Raw genomic sequence first — 16,628 nt, forward strand, 5'->3', positions numbered from 1 at the left:
ACATTCATCAAGGTCGTATGGATTAGGAGTGCATGTGTAAACTCCGGACCCCAAGCCCACAAAAGCGGCACACACACCTTAAAAGTTTGTCTAAACTAGTCCCTGTGTTGGGGAAGGTCGCCATCCCCCTCACGTTCGTTACCCTCCAGAAGCCTATTTCAAACACTACTGCACTGCTACAGTCGAGAGGAATGGCATGACAGGCTGGTGTGGACGGTACCAAATGCAAGTTTTAGGGGTGGTTGAAAGATTCTTAGGCACTGTTCTCAACACCTTTAAGACCTATTTTAGATACCTGTAGAAAACCTACGGTAAATTTGACGAGTATCAGTACTATAACCGTCTCGCCGTGCATTAGGCACGGTCTAAAGAACCCGTATTTTCTCAATAGTGTCACGTCTGTACCACCCATCATTCCTTAGTTGAAACATTCCGTCCACCAATTCCACATGTATCGCAACTTTACCACAGTTCAAGTAGATGGGTGGCTCGAGATGTATGTACTGTATTCTGCGGGAATGTTTTAATGAGGCTACAGTAGAGGAAGCAAAGTCGGAATAACTAAAGTACGCTCTTTGTGGATGTAATATAATCTAAGCGGAGGAATAAACTTGCTTGTCATTTGAAGGGTAAGTTTCCCCCCCGTTTACATTTAAAAGTCTTTGTCATGCCCTCGGTAGCCTACCATCGCACCTTTGAAGTGGTGGCCGAAACATTTTATCGGACTGTTTGGTGGAGGTTATGAACTCCGAGCAAAGACGTTAAAATTTCATAGTTGCTGAGTACACTTCGTAGAGATAATCTATCTCAGCCTTCTTCAGTGGGCAATATGTTTCACAAAACTGCTTGACCATCCTGTTTGTTTGAGTCTCTTACCGTGGCGTTTGAGCTGAGCAACTCGCTCTCACGCAAAATATTACCCAGTTTCTAAGGCAGGAGTCCTTGTGCGCTCGTGCCATCGTCTCCATTGCGAGAATTCTTTCAGCTCCATAGCAGACGTTGTTGCCGACATTTTAAATGTCGAATTAAACTAAATTGTATTCATTTAAGTGATTTTCTTTCTCACGGCTGTTAAACAACACAGCTCTCGATTGTAAATTAAAACAGCACAAAGTCTCATTATTTTGACGATCAGTTCTCTGTTCCCGTTTGTTGAACCTAGAAAAATCAGACTGTTCCAACTCCAAGACTCAAGATATCCAGGTTGAAGTCTTGTGTTGTGCGTTCTCTGTGCAGGATGCAGTCATTCAGGGTCCATCACAACAATTTGACGTAATGTTGAGTGATTGCAGTAGTCTAATATATATAATTTGGGCAAAGTTGCACACTTCAAATGTCTATCTCGCTACATCAGTATCCCATTTCGGGACGGTCACGCTCTCTTTTAATTTAACCTTTTTAAGCCTCCTGTGCACGTCGGACTAGAGTTAAGTTTATTAATAGCCGTGAACGCAACTGCTTAGTTTGTTCCGAAATAACTTGTACTAAATTAAATGTTATGTACAGATTAAGAAGATGGTCACAGATTCACCATTAACACTTCAAGTAATTCCGTTTCAGTTTCACAAGACAGTGCGAAAAGTTTTCCAAAGAAAACTTCACAGATGTCTAAAGCTTTGAATTTTCCCATTTGCTTAATTTATCTGCGTGTTTTGCTGATAACCTGCGGCCTCAACGTCTGCATCATTTTTCTGTAGGTGTATCGTAAGTAAAATGTATCCTCTCTGGGGAACGGGTGAATGAGTCTTAAAATTGTCGAAGTTAATTGCTGTTCTCTTATTCTCAAAGATAAGTATACATCGTAGCCTATTGATGGGAAAAGTGACAAGTATAAAATATTTTAAATTGTCCTAGGTTTAAATCGGTAAGTTTAGGCCTCCTTGTGTTGAATGTAAAGAGGCGAGTAAGGCTGATTTTTTACGGAAGATTCATATCTTGGCAACTCTCTGGGTTCTCCCTCCTGTTTGTGCGCCGCGGGGCTCGGTTTGGTCACCACAGCAGCGAAATGGCTTCAGGATTCAGGAATGTTCACAATTTCCTCTCTGCGGTTGGAGTTAGTTTAATATTAGCGCAGTGCACAACCTAAACTCTATATAGACTTTTAAATTCGACACAGAGCGTTGTGATCTTTAGTTAGATCCCCAAGGTTTAGCTCTTGACGTTTTTTTTTTTTTAGAACTCTTAACGTTTATACTGCTTTGTGAAATTTATACCACAGTAATTTTTAGACGTCAGAGTGGAACTCTTATGGTTCTGATTACTGGGTGTGTACATGAAATGTAGGTAATCCCAAATATCTTCTGAATAAGTCATGGTCCATTGGTTGTCAGCAAGCACCATTCCCTCCTCCGTGGTGTTTTGGATGGATTCTGCTAAATCGTTCTTATGACCTCAGGCTGAGAAGTCATTATTAATCACATTTCAGAGCTGTTGTCTGCATTTCAGCGAGAATGTCTTGAGATGTTCAATTTGATTTTTTTTGTTTCAGACAGGGTAGCATTGCTTTTTACCAGATTGCTTTAGAGATTATTCATATTTACATAGTTTTATCATGGGACATTCCTGACCTCAGAACTCTGTAATGTAGATTGACAAATTTCTGCGGTTGAATGGATTTTATCTTTTGTGTTCAGGCTACCGTGACTTGTCAGAAATTGGACCAGTCTTTGTTAATGTATTTTGTTCAGTGTAGCATATTTTGTTCTGTAAACGCATACCGACACTTGGGACCTCAGAGTGGGGGGGGGGGGGGGGGGGGGGGGGGGGGGCATTTGACCAGTAATGTGTGTTTTTTTTTAAGCTTGTTTACTCTCTAATGGAAGAAACAGTCTTGTCTACTATGACAAGAATGTCCCTCTCAGACACCAGAGCACACACACACACAGTGTGTGAGAGAGAGAGAGAGAGAGACTGTGATCCAACAAAGGAAATCAAACATACTTCAGCGACAAATAAAACATCTCTCCAACCATAGTCTGGTTTGGTTTTTGCTTGTCTCCAGCATTCTTCTGACAGATTCATTGTGGTGTTGTGTGGAAAGGTAGTCTCCAAAGTAGTTTCTGGCTTATCAGAGTGAGCTGGTGGCAGCTCAGTAAAGGTTTACTCCCAATTCACACAGAGATTTTAAGACAGCTGGGCCTGGGTCTGAGCCCAGACCCACAGTCCATTCCGCTGGTGGACGTCTCTGCTTTATTGCCTGTGACCAGGACTGCATGTAAAATCTCCACAGCTCCCAGGGCCCTGCAGTGGTGAAAAGCCCCCTGAAGAACCTCAAGTAGCCACGCTGCAACATACCTCACAGCCCTCCTCCTCCTCCTCCATCTCCCTCTCTAACTGCACAGGTCTCCTGTTTCACAAGTGCCAGGAATGGAGGCATGTCCTACTTAAACATCTGCACAAATACCCCTATCGCTGTGATGGTATAAAATCCTTATGTGCACCAGTTCAGATGGTAAAGCATTCCCCATGATACCCCCCCAGTGATCAGCTTTGGTTTGAAGTCCAACTCCCATGGCCCTCTCTCTCTCTCTCTCTCCGTCTGTCTCTCTCTCTCGTAATGCCTGCCCCTCCCCACCGTGAAGACCCTGACCTTTGGGAGCAGGAGCAGCCATAAAATCTGCTTTGATCACTACACATTCCGGGCACCAGTAACCGAACTGCCTGGACAGCCAACAAGGGTCAGCTCAACCCCGTAGCCTCTGACTCACTCAGTCATTCTGCAGGCAGTGGCCCTACGTGTGGCACCCCCCCCCCCCCCCTCCCCAAAACTCATTCCCTCAGGCACTTGTGATCCCTATCAGTGGAAGTGCCATACGGGTGAGGAGAGAGCTGAGGAGTAGTGGAGTGTTGTAGAGAGAGGCCTGTTTCTTTCAAACTCCTCATTTGAATAAACATTCAAATCACACAGACTGTCACTATCATCACCTGCTTACCTCTCCTTGGGCTTTTTAGGAAGAACATTAGAGCTTCTGTTGCTGATGAACAGGTTTATTGGCCAGAGTCAAAGCCATGAACTGTTTGTTTGGAATTTGATTAGAGTTAGCAAGATTGTCCCAGTGTAGTTGTTCTTTCTTAGGTCATAAGACTACCCGTATTTCCTGGGTGTTAACCAACCCACAGAGACTCCTATATCCACCAGTCATTCAGCTAAAGTTTCTCCCCTTAACTAACCCTGAGGTATTGAATGGTGTATTGTCTCTGAGAAGTTATATTCTTATCCAGTGGGTATGTGAATGGCTGAGAAATGTAAGATGGAGACACGCCACCAGAAAAGGGATAGGGGTAACTTATCAGTCCTCATCATAAGACATTCTATCTCCAAGACATAAGACATTCAGTCTCTTGTCTTGTCTTTATTCTTGAAATGGGTTTGCGAGAGATACTTACAGGGACAGCTTTCAAAGGACAAATCTGATGTAAAACAGAATGATAAATTCACTGTTTTTTTTTTAATCTTCCTGTCCCGCAAGTGATCCCTGTCACTGATTTCTGTCTCAGAATGAGAGGTGGATCTTTCTTCTTCTTCTCCTCCTCTCTTTCTCTCCTCACAAGAGCACCACTTCTCAGGATCACCTGTTAAGAATCTTGCCAAGGTTAGAAGAGACTAGGAAATGGGTCATGTCTTCTCTTCCCGCCTATTTACACCCCCGCCTCGCCTTTTTTTCTCTCCTTTCTTTTTTTTCTCTCCCAACCTCACAACCTCAGGATGTTTTTTTCTTCCCCCTGCCTTACCCTTCTTTTGTTTGTGACAGGGATCAGCAATTGTCACCTGAAGGATGTTGACAAAGCAAAGTTAGCCCCGCAGCTTTCAAATGAAAACACACGCACTGATTTGTCCAATCCCATGGATCTTTGCAACGGCTCGGGTGCCTGACGTGTAGAACACTTCAACAAAACTTTTGAAACCCATTTAAAAGTAAAGCTGGAGCGTTAGTTTTCTTGAATAACACCCGGCCTTCGCTGGCAAAATGAATAGTGTGGGTTTAACTTGGGTTGTACGGATGCTTTGAGTAGAAATGGCTTTAATCGCTGGGAAGGTTGACTCTACGTCAGCTGGCACTGTGGCTTACTCATGTGTTTCCTGGTCCTGAATGCAGCCTTGGGGAACAGCTTGGGAGGGGAGCTACAGTAGGCAAGTGACTGCCGGCTAGCTTTGTTGAGACATGTCGAGCCATGTCGGTTTTAGGTGTGTGCTATATTTTGTTTTTCCCCTCCTCCCTCTCTCTCTCTTTCGTTCTTTTTCCTGTCTTCCATGCTCTTCCACATGGGAGCCAGATGTTTTTCACACAGATACTTTAAACATTATACCATTGTCTGTGGCAAACGCAGCTCTGAGGTAGAAATGAATGACTGGGGAAATTGGAGTGTGGTATTTAAACAGTGTCTTTGTGGGTGTAAATATCTCTATGCTCCATTTATTTCATTGTTGAATGTTCAGATAAAAGCGCCAATGACAGAATGGTCTGTGGGGGGGAGATATAGGAGTAAAGAATTTAGTTTTCTGCTCTGAATTGTCTTTGTGTAGTGTGGTGCTATGGGGAAAACAAAGTGGAGATTTTCATAGCCTTTTGTTTCTGAATTCCTCTGAAAGTGCTTGTTGAGTTATACTCATTATTCTGTGGAGGCTTTCTTTTCTGCGTAACAAGAGGAGATTATTTAAACACCCACACTCAAGTGGATATCAGAACATTGCCGAACAAGATCAACACTTCACGTTAAAATGCCCTTTATCATTTTTCCTGGGTATACCAGCATCTAAAATGTTTCGCCACAACAGAGGAAAATGAGACAGACATACTCAATATGGGAAGCAAATGCTTTGCGTAGTATGTCACAGTTGAACAGGATGTGTTCCAGAGAAAATCCAGAGGAATTCTCTATCTACACCCTAAAACCTGTTCCCAATCTGTACTACATGTCTGCCTGTCACTTCAGAGGGGACTCTGAGCAAACACAAACCATCCGTCAAAACCAAAGCCTTTTATCTGCAGCTTTTTGCCTCCCATGTTGGCCCTTCAAAAGACCACGTGTCCTCAGAATGCAGCAGAGCTCTTTGGTAAAGAGTGTGGAGTTGTTGAGGTGCAACGTTTTTCACAGGTTGTCCCTCTTCAGATGCGCGTAATTTAAAGTGGAGATCTATCGAGCGGGACAAGAGACATGTGTTTGTTATAAAGGGAGATTTACACAGGGATCTCCTTGAGTGTTTCTCGGCTCCACGCTGGTTAGAGGGATAGACCACGTCCGCGGCTGCTTTCGGCGTCCCGTTGGGTTACGTGAGCCGAAATGGAGGAGATGGGAGGATACAGAACGAAATCGTGTCGAAATGTACCCCCCAGGAGTACTTTCTAACTCCTCTTTCTCCTTCTGCTTTCCCATTCTGCTGATTCTCCTTCTTCTTCTTCCTGTTCTGCTGTTATGTATTCTTCTTCTGTTTTCTTTTGCTTTTTCCGCTACGCTCCCTCTTTTTTCTATTCTACTTGCTCCTTCTCCTTCCTGTCTGCTTTTGAAATAGCACATGTAACGCGACAAATGGTTTTTTTGCTGTGTCTAAGACCTATATTTAGTAGGATAGTTCTGTTCTGGAGGAACTTTTTTTTTTTTTTTTTTTTTTTTTTTTAAATGTGAAGATGATCGTTTTACTAAGTGCAAAACATACCTTGCTCTTTTTCTGTTCCACTAGACGCGTTCAGTACAGAAGCAGACGAGGCGTCTGATCACTACACTTCCACTGAACCACCCAGGATTCTGATGCCACCACTTAATGAGCACTAGACATGTTTTGAATAACACGGTACTAGCGGTGTCTTTTTTTGGTTTAAAGGCAGTACAGCATTTGTGTCTAATCTCCCTTATTAATGAGCGTGACATTTGTATCAGAATCAGTCTTTACCGGTCCTGTTCCAGCTCTGGAAAAATCTCAGAGCTTTGTGTGAGTCTTGACATGAACATTCTGCTGCCAGGCAGTTGAAGAAGCCTGGAGCTGCCATCACTGTCTTTTTGTTCTTCATAAGACTTAGGCTCTGTCCTCACTCGCTCGCTCGCCCGCTCACTTTTTCACTCCAAATGTTCAGAGGAAAAAGAGTAGCTGACTCTTTTGCGATATTGAAAGATTAGTGTGTGTTGGCTGAGCAGGTGAACAGGCAGAGGAGGAAGAGTGAGACTGATCCACAGCTACTGATCTCTAACACACACACACACACACACACACACATATATATGAAGCATTGACTTGAAGACTTGTATTGAGCTGCATTTACAGTTATTATCAGTGGTCCTGCTCAGAAGTGGTAAACATGTGTGAAGAAGAGAGTGGAGTTGGCTTTTTTTTTTCTCTCCTTATTGGTTTCCGGAGTGTTGTTTGCGCCTCCTCTATGATGGCTCTGAGGAGAGACTTGATTTAGGGCAGAGTGATTTTAATCGCCACGCCCACTTTGACCTTTCAGAGATGCAAAGCTTGTCTTATATTATCATTGTGCATAATGTGAAGTAAGTTAGAGCTGTGCTACGCAAAGTATTGTGGAAATTAATAGTTTTATTGATTGAGTAGATTTTATGGAAATAATCTTATAAATAAGTTGAACTCAACATGTTATCAGAGAGTTATTTACACTGATAGGTTTCTAATACAACTTTGTGGCCATTATTGATCTTTGAAGTGCTTGCTGATAAATTACAGACAAATCACTACAGACTAATCGCTAATTAGCAGGACTGATATTACAGGTGCAGGTATGTGCACATGTGTGTGTGTGTTTGCAAAAGAAACCAATACCAACACTGTCCTTGAAACCTCTTCCTCATGCAGGGATTTGGGAATTCCACATGTTCCTGCTCTGAGTCCTTGGATTCTGTGCCCTGTGGAGTCTTTGGGTATTCCAATGTGCTCGCTCACAGAACCCAGGGACATCGAGACGTGGTGTACACACGTGTGTGTGTGTTGCGTGTGTGTGTGTGTGTCTGTGTCTCGAATCAAAGGCCTCCATTGTTGGAATGAGAAGCAGATGTTAGGATGGAATTCTACTGACTGCAGCAGTTTTTTCCATGGCCGCGCTGTGTGCTAACTAGCTCCCTTTCCGTGCTCCATCCTCTTCTCTCCCTCTTATCCCGCTGAGTTCATTCCTCTGCTCTTCCCATATCAACTTTGTCTGTGTTCTGGAAAATTCTGTAGCGTTATCTGATAAGTCTTCTACCTAGCTAACACTCGCATTGGAAAGAGGAGAGAGTGTAGAGGGAGGCCTGTAATGTGTGTGTGTGTGTGTGTGTGTGTGTGTGTGTGTGTACCCGTGCCACGTTGTCAGAGGCTGGGGCTGCTGCAGGGCTCAATTGAATAGCAGGAAGTGGCTGAAGCGGCTGGGCTGTGATTTAGCTGCTGCTGTTTCATCATTCTGTGCAGGGATAACTGGAATTAGTGCCTGTTTGTGTGTGTGTGTGTGTCTCTCTCTCTCTCTCTCTCTCTCTCTGTCTCTCTTTTTTTTCTCTCTCTCTCTCTCCCCATCACGCTTTCTCTCTCTCCATCCCTCTCTCTCTCTCTCTCTCTCTCTCTCTGTCTCTCTTTTCTCTCTCTCTCTCTCTCTCTCTCTCTCTCTCTCCCTCCCCATCACGCTTTCTCTCTCTCCATCCCTCTCTCTCTCTCTCTGTCTCTCTCTCTGTGCCTCTCTTGTGGATAAGATAGCCAGTAAATTGGATTTGCATTGACAGAGTCCTGAGAATGTATTTGACGCAGTCAGGTGTGATGGAATCCAAGCCCTAGTCCTCTCCCCTCCTCAGAGTGACCACTGAATGAAGAGCTATTGTTTTTGCTGAGTGTGTAAAAGCAGACTCAATGATCCTGTGTGCTCAGCCTCACAAACTGCTGCTGCCTCAGGTACGGTCAGGGTTTACGGTCCTATTAATGTATGCCCGTCCAGGCTCAGAACTAGGCCCTAGTCTTCCTGCATAACCGGAGTGTGTGCGTGACTTTTCCCTGGCTTTGCACATCTTCATATCCAACTGATTCAGCTCATCCAGGTCTTGATCAGGAGCATCTGAATTATAGAGCCAATTATGTTTGTATAGCTAAAAGAAAAGTCTGTTTGATTGTCGCCCTCCAAGATGAGGGTCAGCCTTCCTTTCAGACCTCGTTATTGATCGGGTGCGTTTACCTTTGATCGCTGAGAAGAACTGACACTGCGGTTTGAAAGTCTAGCTCAGTCTAACGGGAAGCCTCCTGTCTCTCTGAGGGCCCAGTGAGGGAAGAGGCAGAAGAATTGCACCTTTAGGCAGAATGGGCCATAATGGATGGGATGGTTATGGATGGGCCTCAGTAGTCTAATCTCTCTCAGCTCAGCAGGCTGGAGTCAGGCCAGGCCAGGCCATTCTCGTTAGCCTGTAGGATATGAAACCTCCTCTTCATTAAGGTCACCGTGTTACCGAGAACACACACACACACACACACACACAGAGGACTCCTGTCAGCGGACAAATACCACTCTTACAAAAGTCTACCCTGCATCCTCCAGGCGATAAAATTCATTCTTTTAATTGTTGCTGAATATCACAAATGTTAGAGGCACCACTGAGTCTGATTGCCGTGGGAATAGTTCATCTATTAAGTTAAAGTCTTCTTCATAGGCCGGGAGAGACGGCTTGAGTAATTGAATCGGTTGCGTAATGCTTCTAGAACATCGCGCGGAAATGTCAGTCTGCAATCTACGCACGTCTACTCCCGATTTTGTCCCCCATCGTTCCACGCTTTGGCACATACTGTCTGTATGAGATATGGATCGTAATGTTCTCAGTGGCCATGCAGCCTACTACTGTAGTGTCTGTAGTCACCCTTCACTCAGTCTACAGCATCACAGCCACTGTCTGACTGACAGCTCTCACGCTGCCCTGAGCTGTTGTTCTTGTAAATCTCCTGTGCTCAAAGCATCGTGGGTTTTTTTTTTTTGTTTTTTGTTTTGTTTTTTTAAGATGATTAGAAATATGACGTGATACAATGTGGGTGGCAGCTGTCTGTTGGCTGCTCATACAACTTTTCCCAGTCAGACCAGCAAGCATGACTAGGCACACAACCAGGTTTTTCAGTGCTCATGGTGAGAGCTCTCAGGTTGCACACAGCTGGTTCTGTCCAGAATTCAAACTCTGCCCTGCCCCTTATTTTGATCTCTCTCTCTCCCTCTAACTCTCGCTCTCTCTCACACACACACACACACACTCTCCGCTAACACCAGTGTGTCATCTCAGACAGATGTTCATATGGACCTCAGTAGCCTGAAGCATTCTCTGGTGGTGAGGTCAGTGTGGAAGTGGCTTAGAGATGTGTGTGTGTGTGTGTGTGTGATAGAGCAAGAACACATTCCTCATTACTCCTTTGCTCTTTGTTCCCTGTCCCCCTTGACGGCCTGTTGCTTTGAGCTTCCCGAATGTGAAACTGCCTTTTTCATAAGTTTGACTCATTTATAGCAGTGTAATAAACATAATAAACACCTCATAATGGCTTATGACATGCCATGTCTTGCCAAAACATTCTTAGACAAAGTGTTTCCAAATGTGGTAGCTCCTACTGTCAGCATACCACTCAAAGCAATCAAACATGAAGTTCCATTGACTGACGTCTCTCTCACCCTCCCTCCCTCTCTCTCTCTCTTATTCCCTCCCTCTCTCTCTCTCTTTCTCCCTCCCTCTCTCTCTCTCTCTCTCTCTCTCTCTCTCTCTCTCTCTCTCTCTCTCTCTCCCTATCTTTCTCCCCTTGCTCAGCAGACATCTGCTTTCCCCCCGATGCCAGCTGGTGTGTGTGTCCAACTCAGAGCTGCAGCGTGGGGCATTAGAGTGGCAGTGTTGGAGCCCGTGTGAACCAGGGGCCCGTCACTGGTGGGGGAATCTCACCTAGGGGCCCAAGTGCCCAATCCAGGGCCAGCCAGACCAACATGAACAAACTGAACTTCCACAACAATAAAACCATGCAGGACCGCCGTTGTGTATGTGTGTTTCTCCCCAACGACGACACACTCAATGTTATTGTCAGTGTAAGTATGCTTTTAGACACGCACGCACACTTATCTGCAACATCCTGCTGTTATGGACAAGCTAAGACAATGCTAAGTGCATCACATTGCGTTACGGTGAATCAGCAGTGTTGTGAAATGGATGAGTACGGGCTGATGGTCATATCTGTCTGTCTGTCTTGTTCTTTCTTTCAGGTGAAAACTCTTTGTCAGGAGCTGCTCGTTCAGGTCTGTGATCTGCTCAGATTGAAGGACTGTCACCTGTTTGGTCTCAGCGTCATCCAGAGTAAGACGAACAAGCCCCTCTCTCTTTCTGTGTTTTTTTTTTTTTTTTTAAAGTCTCTCACGGACACATACACAGACTCGTAGTTCTGATGGTTGACTCAGCTGATAGACAGGCCGCAAAACTGTGTCCCATAGACTTCTAAAGCCCAGTCTCAGTGCTAGTTAATTCTCTTGCTTCATTATCATATCTGTGATGTCCTCAAAGAACAGCCCGTTTCAGCCAATCATAACAGTCCATTCTCTGAGACAGCTGGTTTCCAGGTGAGCCAATCACAGGCAGGCCTGTGTTGACCAGGAGCTGCAGGGACATTCCTTGGCTGCCTGTGTGACCAGCATGAAATCACTGAATAAACAACACAGTCAACACACACACTCACACTCAGTGAATTGAGGTCACAATCCACATCATGAACAGAGGCCAAGGACAGTACTGTTCCTAAACACATGCCATTCTGCACACACACACACACACACACACACACACACACAGTTTTGGATTTGCCCATTGCTATGTGACATCATGACTTTTCATGCTGATTTCCTATCTGTTACTCTAGAGACTTTTGTGAATTTGAATAATGTTCAGATAAAGTGTAGTATAGTAAAGTATAGTATACACCATATACAGTGGCTGAGTGTGCTGTAGCAGGTAGCATTGCCATAACCACGCCCTGTCTGTGGCTGCTTAATGACTAAACTACTTTTAAAAATACTCTCTCTTTCCTGAACAGTCTCTGTTAACCTTTAAGTAAAGCCAAACTTTTGGTAGTAATTTTTGAGGAGAGAAGGCTGTTAGATTTAGCAGAGCCCCCCACCCAGTCTGAAAGTGTCATGAGATGATCTCCTGGGAGTAATGAAGACTGAGAGGTATATCAATAGAACTACAGTACGTTTCCAATACGGCCCAAAAATAGGTTTGAAAAGCACATTACTGTTAATTCACAGTACAAAACATCAGTACGGCCTTGACGATAATGTGCGTCCTCCATGCTTTCTCTTTCTCTGATCACACAGATGCATAAATAGATTCATACGTAGATAGATATCCCTCTCTCTCTCTATGTGTGAGTGTAATTGTGAAAGATTTCATTGGTCATGGTGTTCTCATTGTGTGTTTCCTGTGCTGTGGTCTCTCCTCAGATAATGAACACATCTACATGGAGCTGGGACAGAAGCTGTCCAAGTACTGTCCCAAGGAGTGGAAGCGGGAGGCCAGCAAGGTGAGACCGGTCCTCCCACCTGGAGCTATTTATCACAACACAATTTTTTTTTTTCCCTCTCTTTGCCCCTGTCTCCTGTCTGCTACCACGTTTAGAGTCGGGAGGTTTGTGGGGTGCACTGACGCTGTGTCGCTATCTTTGAACACCGACGTTGAATGAAGCCAAAGACAAAAAAGATATATGGGTTTCAAAATGCATTTTACCTTAGACATTACTCAGCACTATATCTTAATTAAATCTGAGAATCAAATTTGCCTGAGGGATCGTTCCTTATCCTCCTCACTGTCTTCTCTTTCCTAAAAGAGGCAGGTAGGTTCAGCTGAAATATGTGTAGCACTGCTGACTTTTCTAACGGAGCGGCTGGTTGTCTCTCTCAGGGCATAGATCAGTTTGGGCCTCCGATGATCATCCATTTCAGAGCTCAGTATTACGTGGAGAACGGCCGGCTGATCAGGTAAGACACGCCCCGTCACAGCAGCTTTGTAACTTAAGACTGTGCAGTCAGCACAGGAGTTTGGTATGAAACATCATTTATGATGGCACCAATCCAGCAATCTAAAAAAAAAAAAAAAAAGACCTAAATATAACTCTTCTCACTCTACCGCTATTCGTGTCTCCCTCTTTTTTTTTTACCTCTCTCTCTCTCTCTCTCTCTCTCTGTCTGTGTCTCTCGTAGTGATCGCGTCGCGAGGTACTATTATTACTGGCACTTGCGGAAGCAGGTGCTGCAGTCCCAGTGTATTCAGAGGGAGGAGGCCTACTTTCTGCTCGCAGCCTTTGCCTTGCAAGCAGACCTTGGCAACTTCAAACGCAACAAGCACTTTGGGAAATACTTCGAACCCGAAGCTTACTTCCCCCCCTGGGTAAGCCTCTACCTGCCCTGAGCCCCAGCTGCCCTGTGCTGCCGCACCTTCCAGGCCTCTGTGGTTTTCTCACGTTTTTCATTTGTGTTCTCAAGTGTGTTACATAAAAAAGACATGTCTGCATGTTACTCTTAAGTGTTGAAATGAACAGATCTGGTTCTGGTTCTGGTTCCTTCCTTTTTTTTGGGCTGGGGGGTGGGGGGGTGGGAGAAGGGGGGCAGTTGTAGGGATGGCTTTGTGCTCTCTCTGTAAGTAAAAACAGGTAAATTGGGTCTGCAGCCTGCAGCCATGGTCATTAATCACCTCACTGCTGTGGAGCTTTTCAGATGCTCTCTTTTGGGCAAAGATGAGAGAATTATGGGAACTGGGGTATGCCTTTTTATTTTTGGCACGAATGGCACTCAATTTCTCTTTCCCTCTGACTCGTTCTCTCTTTTTCGGAATGTTCTAGATTATTCAGGCCTTCCTTATTCCTAGCTACAGAATGGCCGCACCTCTCTCATAATGCCCTTTTTCCGGTTTTAACCCCCCCTTTCACTCCACGTGTGCGTTTACACACACACACGCACACACACCACACATCACACCACACACATACAGATATCCCCCCCAGCCTGGCTTTGAAGCTGCGGCGAGAGGAAATAGTAGTGTGTGTGATCATCCCTGACTAAATCCCTCTACTAAGGGAGACAGGAGTTTGCCTTTAGCTTGCTGGTCTGGAGCAGCTCAGGAAAATCCACCCTTATCCAGCCGCACGCTCCTGTGTTTTCATTCAGATACCGAGACTGCTCCCTCGCCTCTGGCAGCACGCGGAATTATCCGCGCTCACACACACACACACACACACACATACATATACTGTACAGACCCAGACGAGTACATTCCCAACATGCAACCCTACTCGAGCTCCGTTCTTGTTTTTTTTCTCCTCTCTCTCTTTCCCTCTCTCCCTTATACACACACGCACGCATACAAACCCTTTTTTGGGACCTGCTAGAACAGACATATCCAGCATTGCCCAGGGCAGAAATGATGTTTTGAATTCAGAAGTCAGTGTTCACTTAGACTTTGCCGGAAAGGCATGACTCCAGTCACATGATGTTTTCCAACTAATATGGGATTCTCTTTGATCACCTGCCAATCAGCTGATCAGCTCAGAACCAACCAAATGCTTATGAAAGCTGTTGTTTGGTGCTGTCCTAGGTGATTGCTAAACGTGGGCGGGACTACATCCTGCGGCACATCCCTAACATGCATAAAGACCAGTTTGCCCTGACAGCATCCGAAGCCCAGCTTAAATACATTAAAGAGTCCGCTCTACTGGATGACGTAGCTGTCCACTATTATCGTCTATATAAGGTAAGACACTAAGATAACAGCTTAACGTCTGCGTGTGTGTGCCTGCGTTTGCTTGCGTGTGTGTGCGCGCGCGTGTGTGTGAGTAAATGGGTGCAGTCCAGGGTTTTTTTTCCCCCTTTTTTTAAAGAAAGACTTTTTTTTTTTTCTCACAGGACAAAAAGGACGTGGAGGCCTCTCTCACTTTGGGTCTGACCTTGCGTGGGATCCAGATCTTTCAGGTACAGCGTGCGCACGTGCGTGTGGCAGACGCGTAAAAGGCTGTAGCGTCCTGCGAGTGGCGAGTCTGTCTCCTCCTATCGAACTTCATTGAATAATTTGACTTGATACAACCTTCGGGGTCAGCGTAACCCTTGCACGTGTGGGTTGATAAGAAACGCGTTGTCCTGTTAGCAGAGCTGTGACGTCTGAAACTTTTTTTCCTCTGATTTTGTAGAACGTGGGCAGTGTGAGACAGCTCCTCTATGATTTTCCCTGGACCAACGTGGGCAAACTGGTGTTCGTCGTAAGTATGAAGACCTCCTGTTAAACCGGCCTCACGCCACTTATGAACTGAGGACATAGAACAGGGACATTGGGGCTCATGTAGAATGTTATGGGTGCATGTATGAGGGTTTGCGTTGTGTTGGGGATTTTTAGGGGATTCGTCTGATGTTTGGGTCATGTTTGCTCTCCTGTAACATTATGGAAAGTCTGAGAGCTCTGCTCCTGCCTGGCCTTCTGTTTATCCCAGCATTCTGGAAATAATTAGGGATTTGGAAGGAATCTCTGACTATGGACAATCCACACACACACACACACACACACACACACACACACACAAAGAGAGAAGGGACTTTTCTCCCCCCCACCCCCCCCCACCCCGGGTTATATGGAGTGAATAGGGCCTCAGAGAATGTTGTCCCACCCTCATGAGTGTGTTTCTCTCACTAAGTATAATATGTATCAATATATGCGCCAGTTTGTGTCTCCAGTGGTGTGTGTGTGTATTGTTTGTATTGTAAGGGTTGGGAGGTTTGTGTGTGTGTGTGTGTGTGTGTGTGTGTGTGTGTGTGTGTTTAAGCTGGGTGGAGAACTGTGACTCAGTGCCAGATTTTGTGATGGTTTTGGGAGTGGGGGCTTGTTTAGGACACTGGGCTGAGCTCCATTGCTCCAAGGCTCCCACAGCAGCTTTGTGCCCAGAAAGAGTGCTCTGTTCTGGGGAGAACTCACCCATAGCCTGGGCCCCTCTCTGGCTAAACGCTATGGGTGTGGTAGCTATTGGATGAATGTTTTCTGCATAGATTGGGCTGTTCGTGTGTGTATGTGTGTGTGTATGTGTGTGTGTATGTGTGTGTGTATGTGTGTGTGTGTGTGTGTGTGTGTGTGTGTGTGTGTGTGTGTGTGTGTGGAATGGCATGTGTTTAGGGACAGCACTGTTCTTGGCCTCTGTTCATGATGTGGATTGTGGCCTCAGTTCAGCCAGCTCCTCTTTCTCTCTACTGCTAAAATTTTCCTCTCCTCTCTGTCGTTCATCCTCTACTTATTGCCATTCTTACTAAAGTTCTGTTTCAATTACGAACACAATGCCTCTCATGTTTAAAGGTGACTGCTATTAGCTATTTTGGTCACTGTAAACTGTCTCTTGGGTCCAGTGTGAAGATATCTCTGCCAAGTATATGCTTCACACTCACTCTCTCCACTGCACACACTAGCTTGCATACTAGTGAAACTCTTTGATCTTTTTAAAGTTTCTGTTTTTCCTCTTTGTCAATCCAATGTAAGGATGATCAGTGTAAACCTACCAATTCCTAATATTCCTCCTCTGAGTTATTGAATAAAAGGTCACATTACATTTCTCTCTCTCTCTCTCTCTCGCTCTCTCTCTCTGTCTCTGTCTCTGTCTCTCTCTCTCTCTCTCCGTCTCCATTTCTCCCTCT

The 16,628-nt window shown here is 45.1% G+C and overlaps 1 protein-coding gene across 1 annotated transcript in view; it reads left to right on the top strand.

Annotated features, from left to right (window-relative positions):
* The first annotated feature begins 593 nt into the window (after positions 1 to 593).
* The window catches only part of frmd6 (FERM domain containing 6), an 18,881-nt gene continuing 2,846 nt past the window's right edge, over positions 594 to 16,628 (top strand). The window contains exons 1-9 of the mRNA XM_030771462.1: positions 594 to 629; positions 10,741 to 11,006; positions 11,181 to 11,271; positions 12,411 to 12,490; positions 12,868 to 12,944; positions 13,167 to 13,353; positions 14,557 to 14,712; positions 14,865 to 14,930; positions 15,146 to 15,214. Coding sequence (XP_030627322.1) covers positions 10,908 to 11,006; positions 11,181 to 11,271; positions 12,411 to 12,490; positions 12,868 to 12,944; positions 13,167 to 13,353; positions 14,557 to 14,712; positions 14,865 to 14,930; positions 15,146 to 15,214 — 825 coding nt within the window. The 5' untranslated portion in view covers positions 594 to 629; positions 10,741 to 10,907. The remainder of the gene's footprint in view (positions 630 to 10,740; positions 11,007 to 11,180; positions 11,272 to 12,410; positions 12,491 to 12,867; positions 12,945 to 13,166; positions 13,354 to 14,556; positions 14,713 to 14,864; positions 14,931 to 15,145; positions 15,215 to 16,628) is intronic.

This window comes from Chanos chanos, chromosome 4 (assembly GCF_902362185.1).
Source record: "Chanos chanos chromosome 4, fChaCha1.1, whole genome shotgun sequence".
Lineage (NCBI taxonomy): Eukaryota > Metazoa > Chordata > Actinopteri > Gonorynchiformes > Chanidae > Chanos > Chanos chanos.